At 38.9% G+C, this 19190-nt stretch overlaps 1 protein-coding gene across 16 annotated transcripts in view; it reads right to left on the reverse strand.

Annotated features, from left to right (window-relative positions):
- Positions 1–19190, reverse strand: part of THOC2 (THO complex 2) — a 113821-nt gene that overhangs the window by 65251 nt on the left and 29380 nt on the right. For 15 of the 16 annotated variants that reach the window (XM_045472126.1, XM_045472122.1, XM_045472121.1 and 12 more), the window contains exons 7-8: positions 18949–19082; positions 8321–8487 (exon numbers count right to left, since the gene is read on the reverse strand). In XM_045472126.1, the coding sequence (XP_045328082.1) occupies positions 8321–8487; positions 18949–19082 (301 nt within the window). Of the gene's footprint in view, positions 1–8320; positions 8488–10175; positions 10530–18948; positions 19083–19190 lie in introns of those variants that run through there. The other variant, XM_045472137.1, reaches the window with a different exon arrangement.

Here is a 19190-nt window from a genome sequence, read left to right on the forward strand (position 1 = left end):
TTCTTGTAGGGCAGGTCTACTAGTGACAAACTCCCCCAGCTTTTGTTTATCTTAGAATGTCATAATCTCTCATTTCTGAAGGGTAGTTTTGCTGGATACAGAACTCTTTACTGACAGTTTTGTTCTTGCAGCACTTTATATATGCCACCCAATGCCTTCTGAAGAAAAACCAACTGTTAACCCTATTGAGGATCTTTTGTATGCAAGGGGTCATATCTGTTTTGCTGCCTTCAAAATTATCTTTGTCTTTCAACAATCTGAGCATAATGTGTCTTGGTGTGGATCTCTTTGAGTTGATCCTGCTCGGTGTTTGTGGAGCTTCTTCAATGTGTAGATTCACATCTTTCATCACATTTGGGAAATTTTCAACCATTATTTATTCAAACATGCTTTCTGTCCCTTTTCTCTCTGCTTCTGGGACTCCAATACACATAATGGTACTGGATGGTGTCTTCTAGTCTCTTAGACTGTTCATTTTTCTTCATTCTTTTCTCTTTCTGCTCCTCATACCGGATAACCTCAATTGGCTCATCAAGTTGGCTTGTTGTTTCTTCAGCCGTCTCAAACCTGCTGTTGTACCTCTCTAGTGAATTTTTCATTTCAGTTATCTTACTTTTTTGCTCCAGAATTTGTTTGGTTCCTTTTTTATAATTCCTATTTCTTCACTGATATTCTGTCTGGTTTCCTTTAGCTCTTGGCCTATGGTTTCCTATAGATCATAAACATATTTAGGACTGATGATTTAAATTATTTATCTAGTAATTCCATCTCCTGGGCTTGCTCAGGGATAGTTTCTGTTTATTTTTTTCCTTGTGGATGAGCCATACTTTATTTCACTGCATACCTCGTTATCTCTTTTTGAAAACTGGATATTTTGACTATTATGTGACAACTCTGAAAATCAAATTATGCCCCATCTCTGGGGTTTGTTGATGCTTAATGTGGGTTACTGTTGTTTTCTTATTTAGTGACGACTTATAAAGTCTATATTATTGTCGTGTGTGGCCACTGAAATCTGTTGTTAGCTTAGTGGTCAGCTACTGTTTTGAGTTTTCTTAAGGGCCTGAAGCCCGGAAAAAAAGAAAAAAGAAAGAGAAAAAACACTCTCCCAGTCATTGCATACTGGCTCTGTGTTCGGGCATGCCTCAACACTTGGGCAAGCCATTTACAATTCCTAGTCTTCACTTCCTGCTTGCACAGAGCCTGAATGCCAGCCAGAGGAAAAAGCTTAGGATCTTTTCAGCCCTTTTCTAATTACTTATCCAGTTCTGGACATAAGCATGGCCTTTTGTTCCAATTCCCTGGCACATGCTATCTCCTTATCCAACTTCTTTCTTCCCAGGCTTTCAGTCTCTCTATTGCTTCTCTCACTGCTGTCTCTTGTTCCAGGCTGCAAAAGCTAGTAGCTGTGCCTTCAAATCCTTTTGGCAAAAGCCACCCCAGCTCTGGAGATGTTCCTAGTCAAGCCAAACAAAACAGGCCCTTACACCAGTCCTTCAGAGAAAAGCCAGAGAGGTCGCAACTCACAATTTTTTGTGTCCTCTGGCATTACCAATCTACGCTAGGAGTGCAGGCTTCTATCTTCATGGCCATCATTGAGGGACAGTAGGCAGGCAATTTATAACATAACAGTGCTCTCTTAGCCCAAAGCAGCAGCTTCTTTCTTCACTAAGCCTTTCTTCAGTTGCTGTAAGTTATTTTTACTAAATTCCAGAATTCTGTTAAAAGTTTATTGACAATTTTTGCCAGTTCATTAATTGCTTTTATTGAGGGACAGAGCTCTGCTGTTTTCAGTCAGGTCCTACTGTTGCCATCTATGTACTCGTGGGTCACAGCCCTTCACTTAGCAACGATCTTATAGCTTCTGATTCACTGTCACTCTGTCTGACTCTATTCCTTTCATTTTTTAGAGGTTTTCACATATATGTAAATGATACTTCCATCATGCTGGCCTCTTGGCACCCTGAGCTCCTCTCTTTCAAAGATCTTCTCCTATTCCCCATCTCAGCCATTCACTCCATATCCTAAACTTTAATATTACCAATAACTACAACCCCCCTCAAAATGTCAATTTCAGGGGCACCTGGGTGGCGCAGTCGGTTAAGCGTCCGACCTCAGCCAGGTCACGATCTCGCGGTCCGTGAGTTCAAGCCCCGCGTCAGGCTCTGGGCTGATGGCTCGGAGCCTGGAGCCTGTTTCCGATTCTGTGTCTCCCTCTCTCTCTGCCCCTCCCCCGTTCATGCTCTGTCTCTCTCTGTCCCAAAAATAAATAAAAACGTTGAAAAAAAAATTTTTTTTAAAAAATGTCAATTTCACATATCCACCCTCAAATGGATCCTTAATGCTGCCGGACAATCATACTCTATTTCTCTCATCCATTCACTTTCCTACCCTCCTATATAAACTGTTTTCTACATTCTCTCCTAACCTTCAATACCTCCTCTCTCATCCTTTCATCTGATGACCTTGTTTTCAATTTCAGCAAGAAAACTGGAACAATCGTTAAAATTTCTACAAACTTCCACCATCACATCTATCCACCTACCAACAGCTGTACCTACATGTGCTGCCTTTCCAACCGTTATTCTAGATGAACTCTCTATGCTCCCATTTAAAGTCAATCCATCCATTTATACCATAAACTCTTCTCTCTATCCTACTCAAGAACATTACTCCAATAATTCTGTCCTCTCTCTCCTATATCACCAGTTTTCCTCCTTTCTACTCAATCATTCCCATTAGCATAAAAATATGTTCTCTCCCCCATCTTCAAAACATCTTCTCTCTTGAGCTCACTTCCTCTGCCAGCTACCTTTGTGCCTCTCTGTAACAACTCCTTTATAGAGTTGTCTATTCTCACTATCTCCAATTCCACTCTCCCTATTCTTTAACACCACCCCAACTTTACCAAAATGGCTAGCTTTGCCCTCCCTGATGATAAATCCAATGACCAAATTTTAGTCATTTAAGATGAGGCATTTAACAGAGGTCATTGTTCCTTCTTCCACTTAGCTTCCAATATGCTACATTCTCTTTGTTTTCCTCTTATCTTGTACATTCCTTCTATATCTCCTTTGCTGATTGCCCCTCTTTTCCTAGGCCCTTTAACATTGGAGTGCCAAGGCTGGGCCCTGGGTTCTCTTCTTGTGTTCCTATACCCAACTCTTGATGATTTCATCTAGTATCACAACTTTAAATATCATCTACATGCTTTTGACACCTACATTTCTATTTCTAATGCAGTCCTCTCTCCTGAATACCAGATTTATACATCCAGTTATTTACTCAACATCTCACTTGGATATCTAAGACATCTCAAATTTTACATATGCAAAACTGAATTCCTGATTCTTACCCCCAATACGCCAAACCCATTCCACCCGAAATTTACTCTACCTCAGTTGATGATGACACCATCCTTTTTACTGCTCAGTCCAAAAAAAAGTTGGAAATAGCCTTAACTCTACTTTTGGACATTGTGTATCTAATCAATCAACAAATACTACTGGCTCTACCCTTCAAAATATATTCAGAAGCTCATTAACTTCCAACTGTTACCATAACCATATTGCTTCTTTGAAAACCTAAGTCAAACCACACATGTACACAGTGTCTTTTGTCTCTCTTATCTCACATACACACATACCACTCATGTCACCATTAGAGGCGGCCACTAAAGAAACTCTTTACTCTGAAAGCTAGTAATTAATGGGGCATGGGGGTGGAGAATGAAGCATTTGTCCTGCCTTTCCAGTAGAACTGTATTTCAGGACAACAAGCAAGCCAAGTTGAGAAGGAACAATTCTTCTTTACAGACGAATAATAGCTAATAAATGTAGAAGACACGGTAACATTAGTAAGTCAGTAATTTGGAACCCCTAAGAAAATAACTGATTCAGGAAAAGATCATCCATGTATTCTAAGCCACTTAATGTAAGGTTAATGAAAAACTGGATATTCACATGGTGCCAAAGTATCAACCTACAGATAACTTCCTATTAACGTGAGGGGAAATGTCATTGCTGAACAAAGGAATTAGACTGTCATCAACTTATCGGAACATTAAAAATCAGGCAGGTATGAGACGTTATGGTATGAAACATACAACACAACCTATGAAGCCTTTTGCCATTAAATATTTTACCTGAACACAGTCAAGCTCTTAGACCTAACTCTAAGTACACAAGACAAACAAGGAATAAAGAACAAATTAAACCAACCATGGAAAAGCAATCAGATATATCTAATGCCTGGAAGACTAACGGAGTCTTCCACAGTAATGGTCCCAACAAGTTAATGCCATTAAAGGAAGGAAGGTGGGTGGCGGGGGGGGGGGGGGGGGGGACACACTATTCTAGATTAAAAGAGACTGAAGAATCCTAACAATCAAATACAATGCATGGCCTCTGATTAGACCGTTGTTTGAACAAAACAGTTGTAAAATTATTTGGGAGACAATATGGGAAATCTGGATATGGTCTGAGTTTATTATATAGTAACAGTCTAGTTAGATATGAAACTGGTATCACGGTTATATAGAAAAAGTCTTTACTTTTAAAAAGTACAAATTCACGTATTTAGGAGTAAACGTTCATGGTATTTGTGATATAAATTATTTCCAAAAAAAGTATAACAACATGTTAATAAACTTACTTCTAGGTGATGGGATTATGGGTATTCATTACACTATTCACTCTTTTCTATATGTTTGAAATGTTCATAATAAAGTGAAAACATAAAAGAGAAACAAAATGAAAAAATTAAGTCAGGTCACATCACTCTCCTACTCAAAATCTTCTAAGAGCTTCACAGCATCAAAGTCAAAACCCTTGTGGCACTAGCCCTATGTGATGTGGTCTCTCATCTTTGACCTCATCTCCTACCACACTCCCACTCAATCAGTCGGATCCAGCCACACTGGTCTCCTTGCTGTTCTCCAGCACATCAGGCATGCTCACCTTAAGGCCTTTGCACTGGCTGTTCTCTTTCCCTAGAGGCTCTTCCCCAAATATCTGTTTACACCTCCCATCCTTTGTTTCTTTGCTTAAATGTACCTTTTCAATGAGGTACATACTCTCACTCTTCTATGTAAAGTTGCAACCTACCACTCTGGCACTCCCACTCTTCCTTATCCTGCTCTACATTTTTTTTTTGTCCCATCTCACTGATCACCTTCTAACATACCATAGTTTACCTTGAACATAAGCGTCATGAAGGCAAGAATTTCTATTTGTTTCCAAATGTAGTCCCAGCACCTAGAACATTACTGCCTGGCAGATAAAAAGTGCTAGATCAATATTTCTTTAAGATTTTATTTTTTTTAAGTAATATCTATATCCAACGTGGGGCTCAAACTCACAACCCCAAGATCAAGAGTCTCATGCTCCACCGAATGAACCAGCCCCGTTGATTAACATTTCTTAAGTGAGTGAATTTAGGTTATAATAGTACCTAACCATGACACCACTATTACTACTATTGCCATGTTCTGAATCCAGAAATCAAGGGCCTTGATATGGGTGAGAGTCACCATCTCCTTCCTCTTTCCTGTGGCAAGACAACTCCAGCCAAGTTTATCTTTTGGTACCCTCACACTTTCTAGGACACCTTTCTTTCTGACCTTTACGCTAATCTTCACGCTATCCTTAAGCCCTCTATTACAGCCATCCCTGTTATGGGAATCAAGCAGATGTGCCTGCCAAATTTTCCAAAATGTGCTCTAAAACTGCTTACATCCCCTACCATCCTTCCAAGTCAAAACATCCAGTATAGCTGATCCCAGGCTGGAACTAGAATAAAATCACTCTCACAGACTTCACAGCAGATAATAATTAGCTCTGTCTAGAAGTCCTAGCATTAAGGGGGGGGGGGGGGAGGGAGGGGGAAGAAGCCTATTAATCCAAATAATTCCCAACTGGTTGAAAATACAGGTTGTGTGCAAGGGGAGTAAACATTTTCAGGCAGTGAAAGGAAGAGGGGAGGACGGGGTCAGGCAAGGGACCAATACACAAGGGTGACCATATATACCAATTCCCAGGGTTACATCCCCTAAGCAGTTCTTCATTTTCATGGCTGTCCTTACTTTACCTCCTAGACCACAACTTATCTAATATCTTTGACATTTCTTCCTCTATCCTCAGTGGTCCTTAAGACTGCAGATTTGCACAACAAGATAGCTCAGGCAACAGAAACAAAAGAATGGTGTTACACAGAGCCAATACAAGGGTTACTCTTTCCAATAATAGGTTACTTCTAAATCAAATGTCTCCTGATTAGGTATTTCTTATATCAGAAAATCTATTTTAAAAAAAAAGATTATTCCAACACTGTCAACCCCAATATTTTAATTCAGCTGAAAAGTGTTATCGTTATGAAGAACATTTTCATATAAAGATCTTTAAATTCTAAAACTCACATTCAACTAATAATACTTGATGTTATGCAATAGGTCATCATTATTCACTGTAGTATGTTCTGAAACCTACAGTCTCCTAAGCCCTAACCTATGTTCTAATTAATTATGCCCAAGTTAAATTTTAGCTACCCTATAGCTTCAGCAGTTGGCTTCATGTTCTCAAACCCAAAGCAATCACAGCACATCTTAAGATGTGATGAATACTTCAACTTCTCTTTCCCTGTACTAAGAGTGGACTCCTTGGTTGCTGGTAGGAACAGGAAAAGCTGCCATCGCTAGTTTTTGGACAAACGTGAAGTACTCCAGCCTAGAAACCCTGCCATGTGTCTTGTTTGGTATCAAAATGTTACATGAAGTTCTGATCTGATTTCTCTTCTGGAGCATCCCAGAGAATAGAAAATGCAAGATAAGCAGAGGCATTAAGTGGTGTTATCTTTTGAGAATCCTAAAAGAAATGTGAATTTGAGCTCCAGACAACAGGAATAGATACTCTTTACCAGAGTATCATCATTGCCTAGCAAAGCAACAGCACATCATAAACACCCCATAAATGAGTATTTCTTGACTGAATATCATAGGCAGGTAGACAAATTAGCAAAGCTATACCAAAAGGACAATAAAGGCCTTATTGTGTTAAAATCTTCCATGCTATCGTGAGCACTAGCTTACTAAAAACACAGATCACTCATTTACAATTAGTGAGCATTTATTGTAGGCTCAGCAGTCAATTAATCCAGAGAAATTAGTAAAAGAAAGACCCTGCCCTAAATGGCTCACAGTCTGGCAAAGGACACAGATATAGTTTATGCTAATATAACCTGCTAAGTGCTAGAAATCTGTGTCAAGTTTTAGGAGAAGAGATTAAGAAGTAACTAATTCCGCATGGGTGAAGTGCCAGCCAAGACTTTACAGAGCAAGTAGCACTTGATCGTAAAGAATAAATAGGAGTCCTCAAGATGAAGAAAAGACAGGTGAGATGGATAAGAACAGTTTTCTAGTTATAAGGAACTGCATGTAAATAAGGGTCTATACATAGCAACATCTATACCTAAGTTCAGGAAATGGCTAGTAATTTAATATGACTAGAATATCAGATTTGAGGGGGGGAAAAACACTAAAGATAAGGCTGGAAAGATAGAATAGGGCCAGATTGCGAAGAGCCTTTTCTGCCACATTTAGAAGTTTGAATTTTATCCTACAGACAAAGGTTTTTGAGCAGTGTGTCAATTCAATCTCTTTTAGAACGTAACAGTAGTAATAACATGAAAGAAAGACTTAAAGAGAAATAATCAGAGGCACAGACTTGCTAGATAACTATTACAGTGGTTTAGGTGAAAAATGATGTAAAACATGCATTAAAAAATTCCCATGGTCGTTGTCTATACAACAGAATTTTAAACCCTTGACAATCTAAAGTGTGCCTACCTTTCCAACTTTACTTCCTGTTTCTTCTTTTCTCTCCCTGCATATTACAATCCAGCCACATCATATGTATCATTTCTTCAATCTGTCATATACGTTCATACTGCCACATCTTCACTCACACTATTTGTTACTTCTGAACAGACAACTTCAACAAACTCCTATTCATCTTTCAAGGACCAGGTTTAAAAAGGGTTATATCTATAAAGTCTTCTCTGGTTCCATCTCCCCCAAAGCAAAAATTTATCATGCTTTCCTCTAGGCTTTCACATCACACCAATCATACTACTAATATAGTACTTAGCACAAGGCATTGTTAGTTATCCATTTATCTACCACCTCTGCTAGAATGGCTGAGCTAAAACCAATTTACAAATGTAAGTTGCAAATATAAAACCATGAGATTAATCTCTCTATATATATACGTATATCTGTGTACACACACACACACACACACACACACACACACACATTTTTTTTTACCTGGTAAAACTTGAATTTGAACCCAAGAATATGACACAGTGTTTGCGGTTCACACATACTCATGTAAGATTCTAATAAAGATATAAAGAAGTCATCATGTTCTGGCCTGCATTCAAACACTTCTAAAATGACATCCAAAACTCTATTGGGATCCAGATTAAAGCATCCTGCAACAGATGAGATATACACAAATTCAAAAGTGATTATACATCATTTCTAATAAAGCCATTAGCTTTCAGGGACAACATACATAAAAAGACAAAATGTTTTGTTTTGTTTTTTTTTTTCCAACGTTTATTTATTTTTGGGACAGAGAGAGACAGAGCATGAACGGGGGAGGGGCAGAGAGAGAGGGAGACACAGAATCAGAAACAGGCTCCAGGCTCTGAGCCATCAGCCCAGAGCCCGACGCGGGGCTCGAACTCCCGGACCGCGAGATTGTGACCTGGCTGAAGTCAGACGCTTAACCGACTGCGCCACCCAGGCGCCCCCAAAATGTTTTTAAGAACAACTTCTTTTATAAGTTTGCTTCCCCTGCACCAGAGGAAAATCTTTATAATTTTTAAGATGATCAAGTCCACTGCCCACATTTTACAGATGAGAAACAGGACTTGCCCAGGATTACAAAGTGGGTTAATAAAAGAACTGGGGCTGGAGCCCAGGACCTGTGACACTAAGGAAACTTTCTTCTATACCACACTGTCTCAGTTCTTGATTACTCAGGCTAGTGAAAAAGATCCACATTTTTAATTCTCAGGATAATATGACAATCAACGTATTTACAAGTTAGGCAACTAAAGGTTTTTCTTTAATGTTTTATGCAGAAGCACCTGGAATGTTGGTAAATAGTTAAAAGCTCAGGTTCATAAATGTAGAATATCATTTTTAGAATCATTTCTTAGTTCATCTTACATATACAACAAAACTACAAAATATAACTGTACCACTGATTTATATCTGTGGTTTCTGGCAGCATTCTAAAGAGAAAACAGGTATACTACTGATACTGAAGACATGAGAGAATACCAAAGGGTTGGGGACATAACAAAAGAGTATAGATAACACAAGCAAAGAGAGGATACAAGCAAACAGACAATGTAGGTAGCCAAAGAAAGCAAAACAAGCACTGAATAGATGCCGATGGCTACTTATCCTTGCTAATCTCTTAGGGTAAGCTAACAAGGGCCGATGGACACAGATTTAAAAGACATTCCTATCAGCCACCCTATTCTTTTTTTTTTTAATTTTTAATGTTTATTTTTGAGACAGAGACAGAGCTTGAGCGGGCGAGGGGCAGAGAGAGGGGGAGACACAGAATCTGAAGCAGGCTCTGGGCTCCGAGCTGTCAGCACAGAGCCCGACGCGGTGCTCGAACTCACAGACCTCGAGATCATGACCTGAGCCGAAGTCGGACACCCAACCAACTGAACCACCCAGGCGCCCCTCAGCCATCCTATTCTTGATACATTATTAATTTCACTTGCATTCGGCTTCACTTGTTACCAAAATTACATTATAGTGCAGTCATATCATATGTGTACTTAATTTATGAGAATGCAAACATTTACACACAACAAAAAAGAGACAAATAAATTAAAAAAAATTTTTTTTTAACATTTATTGAGAGACAGAGAGATAAGAGCACGAGCGGGGAAGGGGCAGAGACAGAGACAGACAAGACAGAATCCGAAGCAGGCTCCAGGCTCTGAGATGTCAGCACAGAGCCTGATGCCGGGCTCTAACTCACGAACTGTGAGATCATGACCTGAGCCGAAGTCGGATGCTCAACTGACTGAGCTACCCAGGTGCCCCAAAGAGACAAATAAATTTAAACAATACAGCAGATTATACCCACCATTCCTCTCAATAAAATGAATGCCTATGACCCAGAGTGAGCATGAGATATCAATCTGTTCTTCCCTCAATGTATATCAATTCCCACAGGCCTTGTACATCAAGCTGAATGGAATTCTAGAATTTTAAATTACATGTTTCATTAGACGTAGCTCCTAAATGCAAGCTAGCCACTTCATTGGGGCAAGCAAATAAATACTGATTTCTTCTAATGCTGGAGGAAGGAAAAAAAACAACTGTTGAACTTGGAAATGTTAGTTCTGAACACAGTGTGTTATACATGAGTTAAGAGATTTTTTCAAAGAAAATTCTTATATAACCTATTTTATAAGAGAGTTTGAGTTACTTCTATTAACTCCACACTTATCTTTAATACTATAAAACTAATATATGATTCATAGCATATTAGCAATCACTTACGAAACCAAACTCTCCAAACATAAAAAGTGTTTCGTTTTATTGTTTTGTTTTTTTTTTTTTTATAAAATCCAAAGAAAACATATTCTTCTATTTCTCATACTAAGGGGAAAAAAGACTAACAAAGGATCATGAGAGCTCCAGATTCTCATAAATTCTCCAAAGAAATATTTACCTGAAGGTCTGAGAAGAAAACTTCTAAATATTTTTGCCTCTCCCTATACCCCCAAAAGGTATGGCTTACGAATGTAAAAGTGACTCCAAAATACCAAATGGAATTTTTTTTTGTAATTTGAGAGAGAGAGAGAGATAGCAAGAGCGAGCATTTGGAGAAGAGGGGCAGAGCAAGAGAGGTAGAGAATCTTAAGCAGGCTCTATGCTCAGCATGGAGCCCAACACAAGGCTTGATCCCACGACCCTGGTATCATGACCTAAGCCGAAATCAAGAGTCAGACACTCAACCTACTGAGCCACCCAGGCACCTAGCAAATGGAATTTTTAAAAGCAGCTGGTGGAAATATAAAATGTAAAATGGTACACCTACTTTGTAAAACTACCAGGTCCCTCAAAAGTTAAACTGGTAACTACCCTATGACCCAGCCATCTCATTCCTAGGTATATACCCAAGAGAAATAAATGTCTATGTTCATACAAAGACTGTACACAAGAACTGATAGCAGCTTTATTTGTAATAGTACACTCTCAAGTGTATCAACATATAAATGGACAAACTGTAGTTCAGTATAACTGTAGTATGTAAGGGGGAATAATTACTTAGCAATAATAAGAACTAATAATACAAGCAACAACATGGATGAATCACAAAATAATTATGCTGCATAAAATAAGCCAGACCAAAAAAGAATACCCACTGTATGATTCCATTTATAAAAGAATTCTAGAAAACGCAAACTAATCTACAGTGACAGAAAACAGATCAGTGGTTACCTGGAGAAGAGGAAACACAGTGAAGGAGGATGAAATACAGAGGTGCAAGACAAAATTGGGGGGTGGGGGGCAGGAGGTGGCAGAAATGTGCATTATCTAGATTGCAGTGATGTTTTCACAGATGTATACATACATTATAACTCAAATTGTATGCCTGAAATATGCAGTTTATTTATGTCAAATATGCCTGAATAGAGCTGAAAAAAAAAAAAATGCCTCCAACCTGCTCTAACACTGACCATAAAGATTATGAAAGCAAGACCTAGCAAATTCTCCAGCTTTATAACTGCTCTTAACTTACTAAATATAAAATCCAATCACTAAATAAAAATACTCTATCAGAGATGAAAAAAAGATATATTAAATATAATTTTGATAAAATTGTGGGTTTATAATTACCTTTTAAGCTACATACACAAAACCTGTGAAATAAGGGCTAGAACAGCAACATGTTACATAGAAATGTTTTGTTTCATTAACATTGCAAAAGTTGAGACCTTCAGCATGCTAGTGTGAACCACCCTCATGTCTTTTTTAACAGTATTACTGCATCAAGGCTATTCTATCAGTGACCTGCACTGTGAGCTACCAATTTCTTTCTAGGTGCAATTTAAGGTAGTAATCTAAAAGAAAAGCTATGTACTTCTATTTATAACAGATATCAACCTTTGCATCTTTCACAAAAGAAAAACTGGTTTTTGAGTTTTCTATTAAGTGTCTCAGGTGTCATAAGTTAGTCCAACCAATTAGAATGACTTTTGCTCCATAAGATGTTACAAGTAACCAAACCCAGGATTTAGAAAATGTTTTTTAAAGCCTTAAAGATTTGCTAAGTAACAGTTAAGCTATTTCATACAGAATAAGATTCTAGTAATAATCAGTAAGCTTAGAATGTCCAAAATAATTTTTTTTTCTAATGGCAGCTGTAGTAGAACATAGGCACTCTTGTGCTCAACCATCTTAGAAAGGCTTTTTTGTCTAGCCCAAGCATCAACAGTCATGTGCTCTTGAAAGAGAGCAGAAGCCTAGCTCCCTACCTCGATCACGAGCTACATTAGGGATATATACACACATATAATGCCTTTATGGCTTTCAAGGAACAAACGGAACCATATTGGAAAGGAGCAAGTAGAAAAATAAGTGACAGATCTGGAATGTACTCATTCCTTCATTTAAATAAACATTAAATAACTACCTGCTATGTGCCAGCTGCTTGTGATATGGAGATCAATAAAAGGCCTAAAAGAGTTCACACCTTTTGGATGACAGGCCTTTGAAGCAATGCACTGAAAAGTAACTCAAGTTTCCCCCGAAAGATAGACAAGATGACTAGTATATTAGAGCAAGTGATTGCAACTAGAGTAAAAAAAAAAATATTGATTAAACTGACAATGCCTGTTTTAGCAGTGGGCCAAATTGAGATTACTGACAGAAAAAAAAAAAAAATCCCAAGGTAATATTGTAAACAAGACTGGGAGAGGTGTCCAGTCTGTACATTTCAGACAAGAAGACAGAAAGATAGCTTCAATCATCATGTTCTGAACAGAAACGACCTTATGAGACAGAGAAAAACCATGCTGTGAACAGAAGGACATGATCTGGCATCTATAATGACTTCAGAAACAGGCCAGGTCTGAATGCTTGTGCCCCACCTCCCAAATTCATATGTGGAAATTCTAATCCCCAATATGATGGTATTTGGGAGATGAGGTCTTTGAGAGGTGATTAGGTCATGAGAGCAGAGCTCTCATGAATGAGAGTAATGCCCTTCAAAAAGAGAAGTCCCCTACCTCTTGTACCATGTGAGGATGCAGCAAGAAGTCAGCAGTCTGCAACCTGGAGGAGGCCTTCACCAAGAACCCAACCATGCTGGCACCCTGATCTTGGATTTCCAGCCTCCAGAGCTGGGAGAAATACATTTTTGTTGTTCAGAAGCCACCCAGTCTGTGGTAATTTGTTATAGCAGTCCAAACGGACTAAAACAAGCTAATAAAAACCTATGCTGGACTATTTCTAAGAAGTAGTATTTGCAAAAAACTGAACATCTGAAGGAAAGAACCAGAGAACCAAGATGCAGAGAAACGTACCTAACAAAAGTATAATTGTAAGGAAAAAAAGAAAAGTATGTTTAAAAAAAAAAAAACAGTATGCTTGAGAACAGCAACCGCCGTCTTCTTTGTCACAGTGGAAAAAACAACTTCTTTGTAATTAGTATAATAGTAAAGAAACTTCAATAAAGCAAAAACATAGGTAAAGGAAGCAGTCAACAGGCTTCCCTTTCAAAGGGACACAGAGAGCTGACACAAAGATAAGATGCCTCTAGGCTGAATGGCCCTTATATCCAGATTGGTCCAATCAAACACTTGTAGTTGGTCCAATACAATTATTTTATTGGTCCAATAAAATACTAAGTACGTATATACTTAGTACACTAAAGAACACTCAAGAAAAATTAGTCAAAGGGGTTAAATGTCCCACAATTGCCCAAGAATCATTTGGCCTGGAGTCTTACTTGGTTTTTAATGGCCCTCTGGTCACTTGCCAAGTAACCAAGAGGACTTGCGGGACTGAAGGTGCAGAGGCCCCCACCACAGGCTTCCCCACCCCCAGCAAAATCTACAGCCTTGGACACAAGACAACAAACGAAGGTCCCAAGGCTTGGTGAAGAGGGTTCTGCTTTTGGGTGAGAAGGAAAGGGTTAGAGTCTAGGCCAAACAGATCCTGGACCACTAAACCCAAAATCGGAAGAACCATTTGCACTCCCTAAAACTAAACTCCAGTTAGCCTGCCCCAAAACTAATTTTTAGCCAGAACTCTTGATTTAGAGCAGAAATCAGCATACTGCGGCCCGTGGGTCAAATACAGTCGGTCTCTATAAATAAAGTTGTACTAGAACACATTTATTTACATATTGTCTATGGCTGCTTTCACACTACAATAGCAGAGTTGAATAGCTGCAACAGAGTTGAACAGGGCAACATATGGCCCACAAAGCAAGCAAATATTTACTATTTTACCCTTTATAGAAGTTTGCTGACCCCTAATTTAGAAGAAAGAAAAAGAGTACCCAGCTATTACTTTTATTTAAAGGGCATTCAGAAAAGTAGAGTGCCTATAGTTTGGTTCAACAAAGGAGTCCGTCTCTGATATCTTTCTTTGAATTTCTATAAGATTTTTTAAAAATATTTTTATATTTATTTTGAGAGCAAGCAGGGGAGAGGTGGAGAGAGGGAATCCCAAGCAGACTCTGCACCATCAGCACAGAGCTCGATGTGGGGCTTGAACCCACGAACTTTGAGATCATGACCTGAGCCAAAACCAACAGTCAGACGCTTAATGGACTGAGCCACCCAGGTGACCTCTAAAAGATGCTTTTTGCCATCTGGATGCAGGGTTCATTTGCGTGGGGTCTATGACTTGGTAGCTGAAGAGCCTACTAATTGCTATCCATTCCATTTCATAAGTTTTTAAAATTTAGTGTCAGACTTGAGATCACAACCATCAGGTGGACTCAATGATTTTGCTTCTTTGCTTACTCATGAAGTAAACAGCCACTGTCTCACAGGATATAAAACACTGTTTATTTTGTTTAGGATATACACATTTTAATGTGCCAGAATCTTTTAGGGAACAAATGACTAGGTTTTAATTAAAGTATGATAAATAAGGAGTTCTTCTGATCAGACCAAGTGTCCTGAAATTTAAGCACATTTAAATGCATACCTCTCAAACTAGGCATCAGTTCTGCCAATGGTTAGTGAAGGAAATCAGACCTGAGATAGTTTTGTAAGAGGTGTTATGTCCAGATTGCTCCTATAGAGAAATCAATGGGAATAAACAAGGGAAAACTCATCCAAAGATGCCATGAAAAATAAGATACTGTGTCAGTGAACAGCTTTGGCCAGATGAGACAAGGCCTGCGTGGAGTCTGCATTGAGGGGAAATCCAATAAATTTTTAACACTGAAAGAATACTCATTGGAACTGGAGTCTTAACCTCAATTTTCACGTCGATGAAAAACTCCTTTCTCAGACAATGGGGAGGAGGATGGACTCAGCTACCCAGAGAGAAACCCTGAGTCAGGGAGTTGAGTTTACTAAAATTCTCCATGTCAAAGAAGAGAGGTGAAGAAATCACTGTAAACTCTATGAGAAAGAGAGAAAGATGCACGTATTTTTCAGCAAGTATTTATTTGGCACCTACACACTAGGCACTGAGGTTAGAGATACTAACCAAACAAGACCACTGCTTTCGTGGAGCTTGCACTCCCATGGGGGTAGAAAATAAAATTCATGTCATATTATATGGTGATAGTGCTCAGAAAGAAAACTAGTAAATGAAAGGGAGTGTTGAGGGAGGTGGCCAGGGAAGGCGATACTGAGGAGGTAACATGTGAGTGCTTCTGGTCTAATGTGCTTGGGGGTACAGCTGATAGACCAGAATAGGGGTTTAGCCCAAGAAATCAAATTGTTTATATTCATGGAAAATCCATATATATCGTGAGCTTGTAGTTGTGACTACCACACTGTTCTTCAGAGACAGTAACATAACCTATTCCGTATGAGAGCAAAGTTCAAGATAAGACAGTAGTGTTTATTTTCCCAGTTAGATAAAAGCATACCTCCAAGAAAATCCTTCTGTGAAATGTTCCTAAAATAGCAAAGGACTAAAAAGGTATAAACCCACAAGGACAAAACTTAAAGGAAACAAGGATAGACAAGAATGTCAACAGGAGCACCTGGAAGACTCCGTCAGTCAGGAGTCTAGGTGTCCAATTCTTGATTTGGGCCCAGATCATGATCTAACGGTTGTTAAGATCACTCCTGAGATCCATGCCCAGCATGGAACCTGCTTAAGATTCTCTCTCTCCTTCTCCCTCTGCCCCCTCCCCGATGTGCACACTTGGGCAGGCGTGGTCTCCCTCTCTCTCAAAAAAAAAAAAAAGCCAACAGATAAAATACAATCAACTGAGGGGCTTACATAGCACAATGAAAATTTTTTAAGTTTATTTATTTGAGAGAGATAACCGGAGGTGGGGGAGGAGTTAGGGGGCAGATGCTCTGAAGCAGGCTCTGTGCTAACAACAGAGACCCTGAAGTGGGGCTCGAACTCATGAACCTCAAGATCATGACCTGAGCCAAAGTCAAGACACTTAACTGACTGAACTACCTAGGCGCCCCATAGCACAAAAATTTTTATGTGAGAAATATCATCTTAAAAGAGTCCATGGCAAGATGCAAGGAAAGACAAACCTAATGGAGAGCAATACTGCCAAGCATCTGAAACTAGATCAAAATGCTGCAAGAAAAATGTAGAGCCTATCCTGAAAAGAATAGAAAGGAAACCCTGTAGGAGGATTTTTAAAAATGGTCACTGCCACACAGATCAGCAAGAGCCCTGCAGGCATGGGCTACCAGTCTTGGTGGTAAATTAACAGGAGAAAGTAGCAAAGAGAGTAAATCAGCTGCCAGAACTAGACTCACTTCAAAGGGGGTAGGGGAATGTGTGAAATATGTGATAGGCATTAAGGAGTGCACTTGTGATGAGCACTGGGTGTTGTACAGAAGTGTTGTATATTTACATCTGAAACTAATATTACACTGTATGTTAACTAAAGGGTAAATTTAAAATACAAGCTCCTGGGGCGCCTGGGTGGCTCAGCTGGTTGAGCATCCGACTCTTGATTTCGGCTCAGGTCACGATCTCACAGTCCGTGAGTTCAAGCCCGGTGTTGGGCTTGGCGCTATGCAGAGCCTGCTTGGGATTCTCTCTCTCCCCCTCTCTCTGCCCCTTCCTTGCTCTCTCTCAAAATAAATAAACATTTTAATGTAAATAAATAAAATAGGGGCACCTGGGTGGCTCAGTCGGTTGAGCATCCGACTTCGGCTTAGGTCATGATCTCATAGTTCATGGGTTCAAGCCCCACATCAGGCTCTGTGCTGACAGCTCGAAGCCTGGAGCCTGCTTCAGATACTGTATCTCCCTCTCTTTCTAGCCCTCTCCCACTCACACTCTGTCTCTCTCTCTCTCTCTCTCAAAAATTAATAAACGTTAAAAAAAATTTTAATAAATAAATAAAATAAAAACTTCTTACATGCTATACCTGCTGATCACCAGAAGCCTAAGCTAAAAACAAAGATAACTATAGTAAATCGAGCTTTGTCTGGGACCCTACATATAGAATGGAGGAAGGGGATAAGGATTGGGACACTTCCTCTCTCTTTCTTAGTCATACATGAATTTGAAAAGCAAAGAAAAAACTGAGAAGTCGAGCATAAACATCCCTTAAAATATAATCAGTGAAGCAGGAAACAGGGCTTCTCCAACAGGTCTCAAAATCTAAGACATCTAGGTGCTGTGAAATCTTCCTTAAGATAGCACACACCTAAAAAATAAGCAAAAACTCTTTCCATTCAGAAAAATAAGGATTACCCTACTTTTCTACCATTCACTCCTCCTTTCTATAGAAGCCAATGATTTCCTCCACTCAATGCAAATAAAAAGAGTAATGCTAAAGAAATTCTCTATTTAAAAGGTAGGGAGAATAACACTTCCCTATCTTTTACAACATCTGCTGCACTTAGCAGGCTGTTGTAAAGACAAAATAAGGTTTGTATCAAAGTCCCTCATAAAGATATTTTTTAAATCAAGTTCAAAAGAACTAAATATCTCCGTGTTTCAAGAGTTCAATAAAGATTTTATTAAAGTTTCACATTTGCTTATTTTTTGCCTATAAAATTACTGAAAAATACTTAAAAATTAAAGCTAGAAATACTAGAGAGAGCAGAAACTAATACCAACACAGAGGTAACTGTCACAAAAAGATTTCTCATAAATACCATCCCAAATTTTTTTTAAGTAGGCTTCATGTCCAACACAGAGCCCACCACGGCACTTAAACTCACAACCCTGAGATTGAGACCCAAGCTGAGAACGAGTCAGGCGCTAGGGATGCCTGGGTGGCTCAGGTGGTTAAGCGTTGGACTCTTGATATCAGCTCAAGTCAGGATCTCACGGTTCATGAGTTCAAGCCCCAAGTTGGGCTCTGCACTGTCGGGGCAGAGCCTGCTTGGGATTCTCTCTCCCTCTCTCCCTGTCCCCCACCCCAGCATACATGCATGCACGCGTGTGCACTCTCTCTCAAAATACTCAAAATAAATAAACTTTAAAAAAATTCTTCAATTAAGAAAAAACAGATGCTTAACTGAGCCACCCAGGCACCCCAATATCATCCCAAATTTTGTTAGTATTGATAAAATCTTAAAAGTACAAGCTAGATACTTCTCTCATTTCTTAATTAAAAAAAAAAAAGAAACCTATAGGGAACACACTCACTTTCTCTTTATGGATATTCTCCAACAGTTAAAAAAAACTTAGTAACACATACTGTATATAGATATTTGTCTTACCTATTAAAGATTTGATATTTTCTAAGATTAAATCACTAGTAATATTTCCAGATAAATCTTGCCCCAATTCAGCAATCAGCTTGGCATAACCTTCATTCTCTTCTCTTAACAAATTGAATTTTTGCTGCTTATAACTGAAATTAGATAAACATCATAAGGGGGATAAAATTAATTCAATTAAAAATTACTGTATTCGTCTCATTGAATTTTCTTATCTCTCTTATTTACAACAATCGTAAGAA

This window comes from Leopardus geoffroyi, chromosome X (assembly GCF_018350155.1).
Source record: "Leopardus geoffroyi isolate Oge1 chromosome X, O.geoffroyi_Oge1_pat1.0, whole genome shotgun sequence".
In the NCBI taxonomy this organism is placed as follows: domain Eukaryota; kingdom Metazoa; phylum Chordata; class Mammalia; order Carnivora; family Felidae; genus Leopardus; species Leopardus geoffroyi.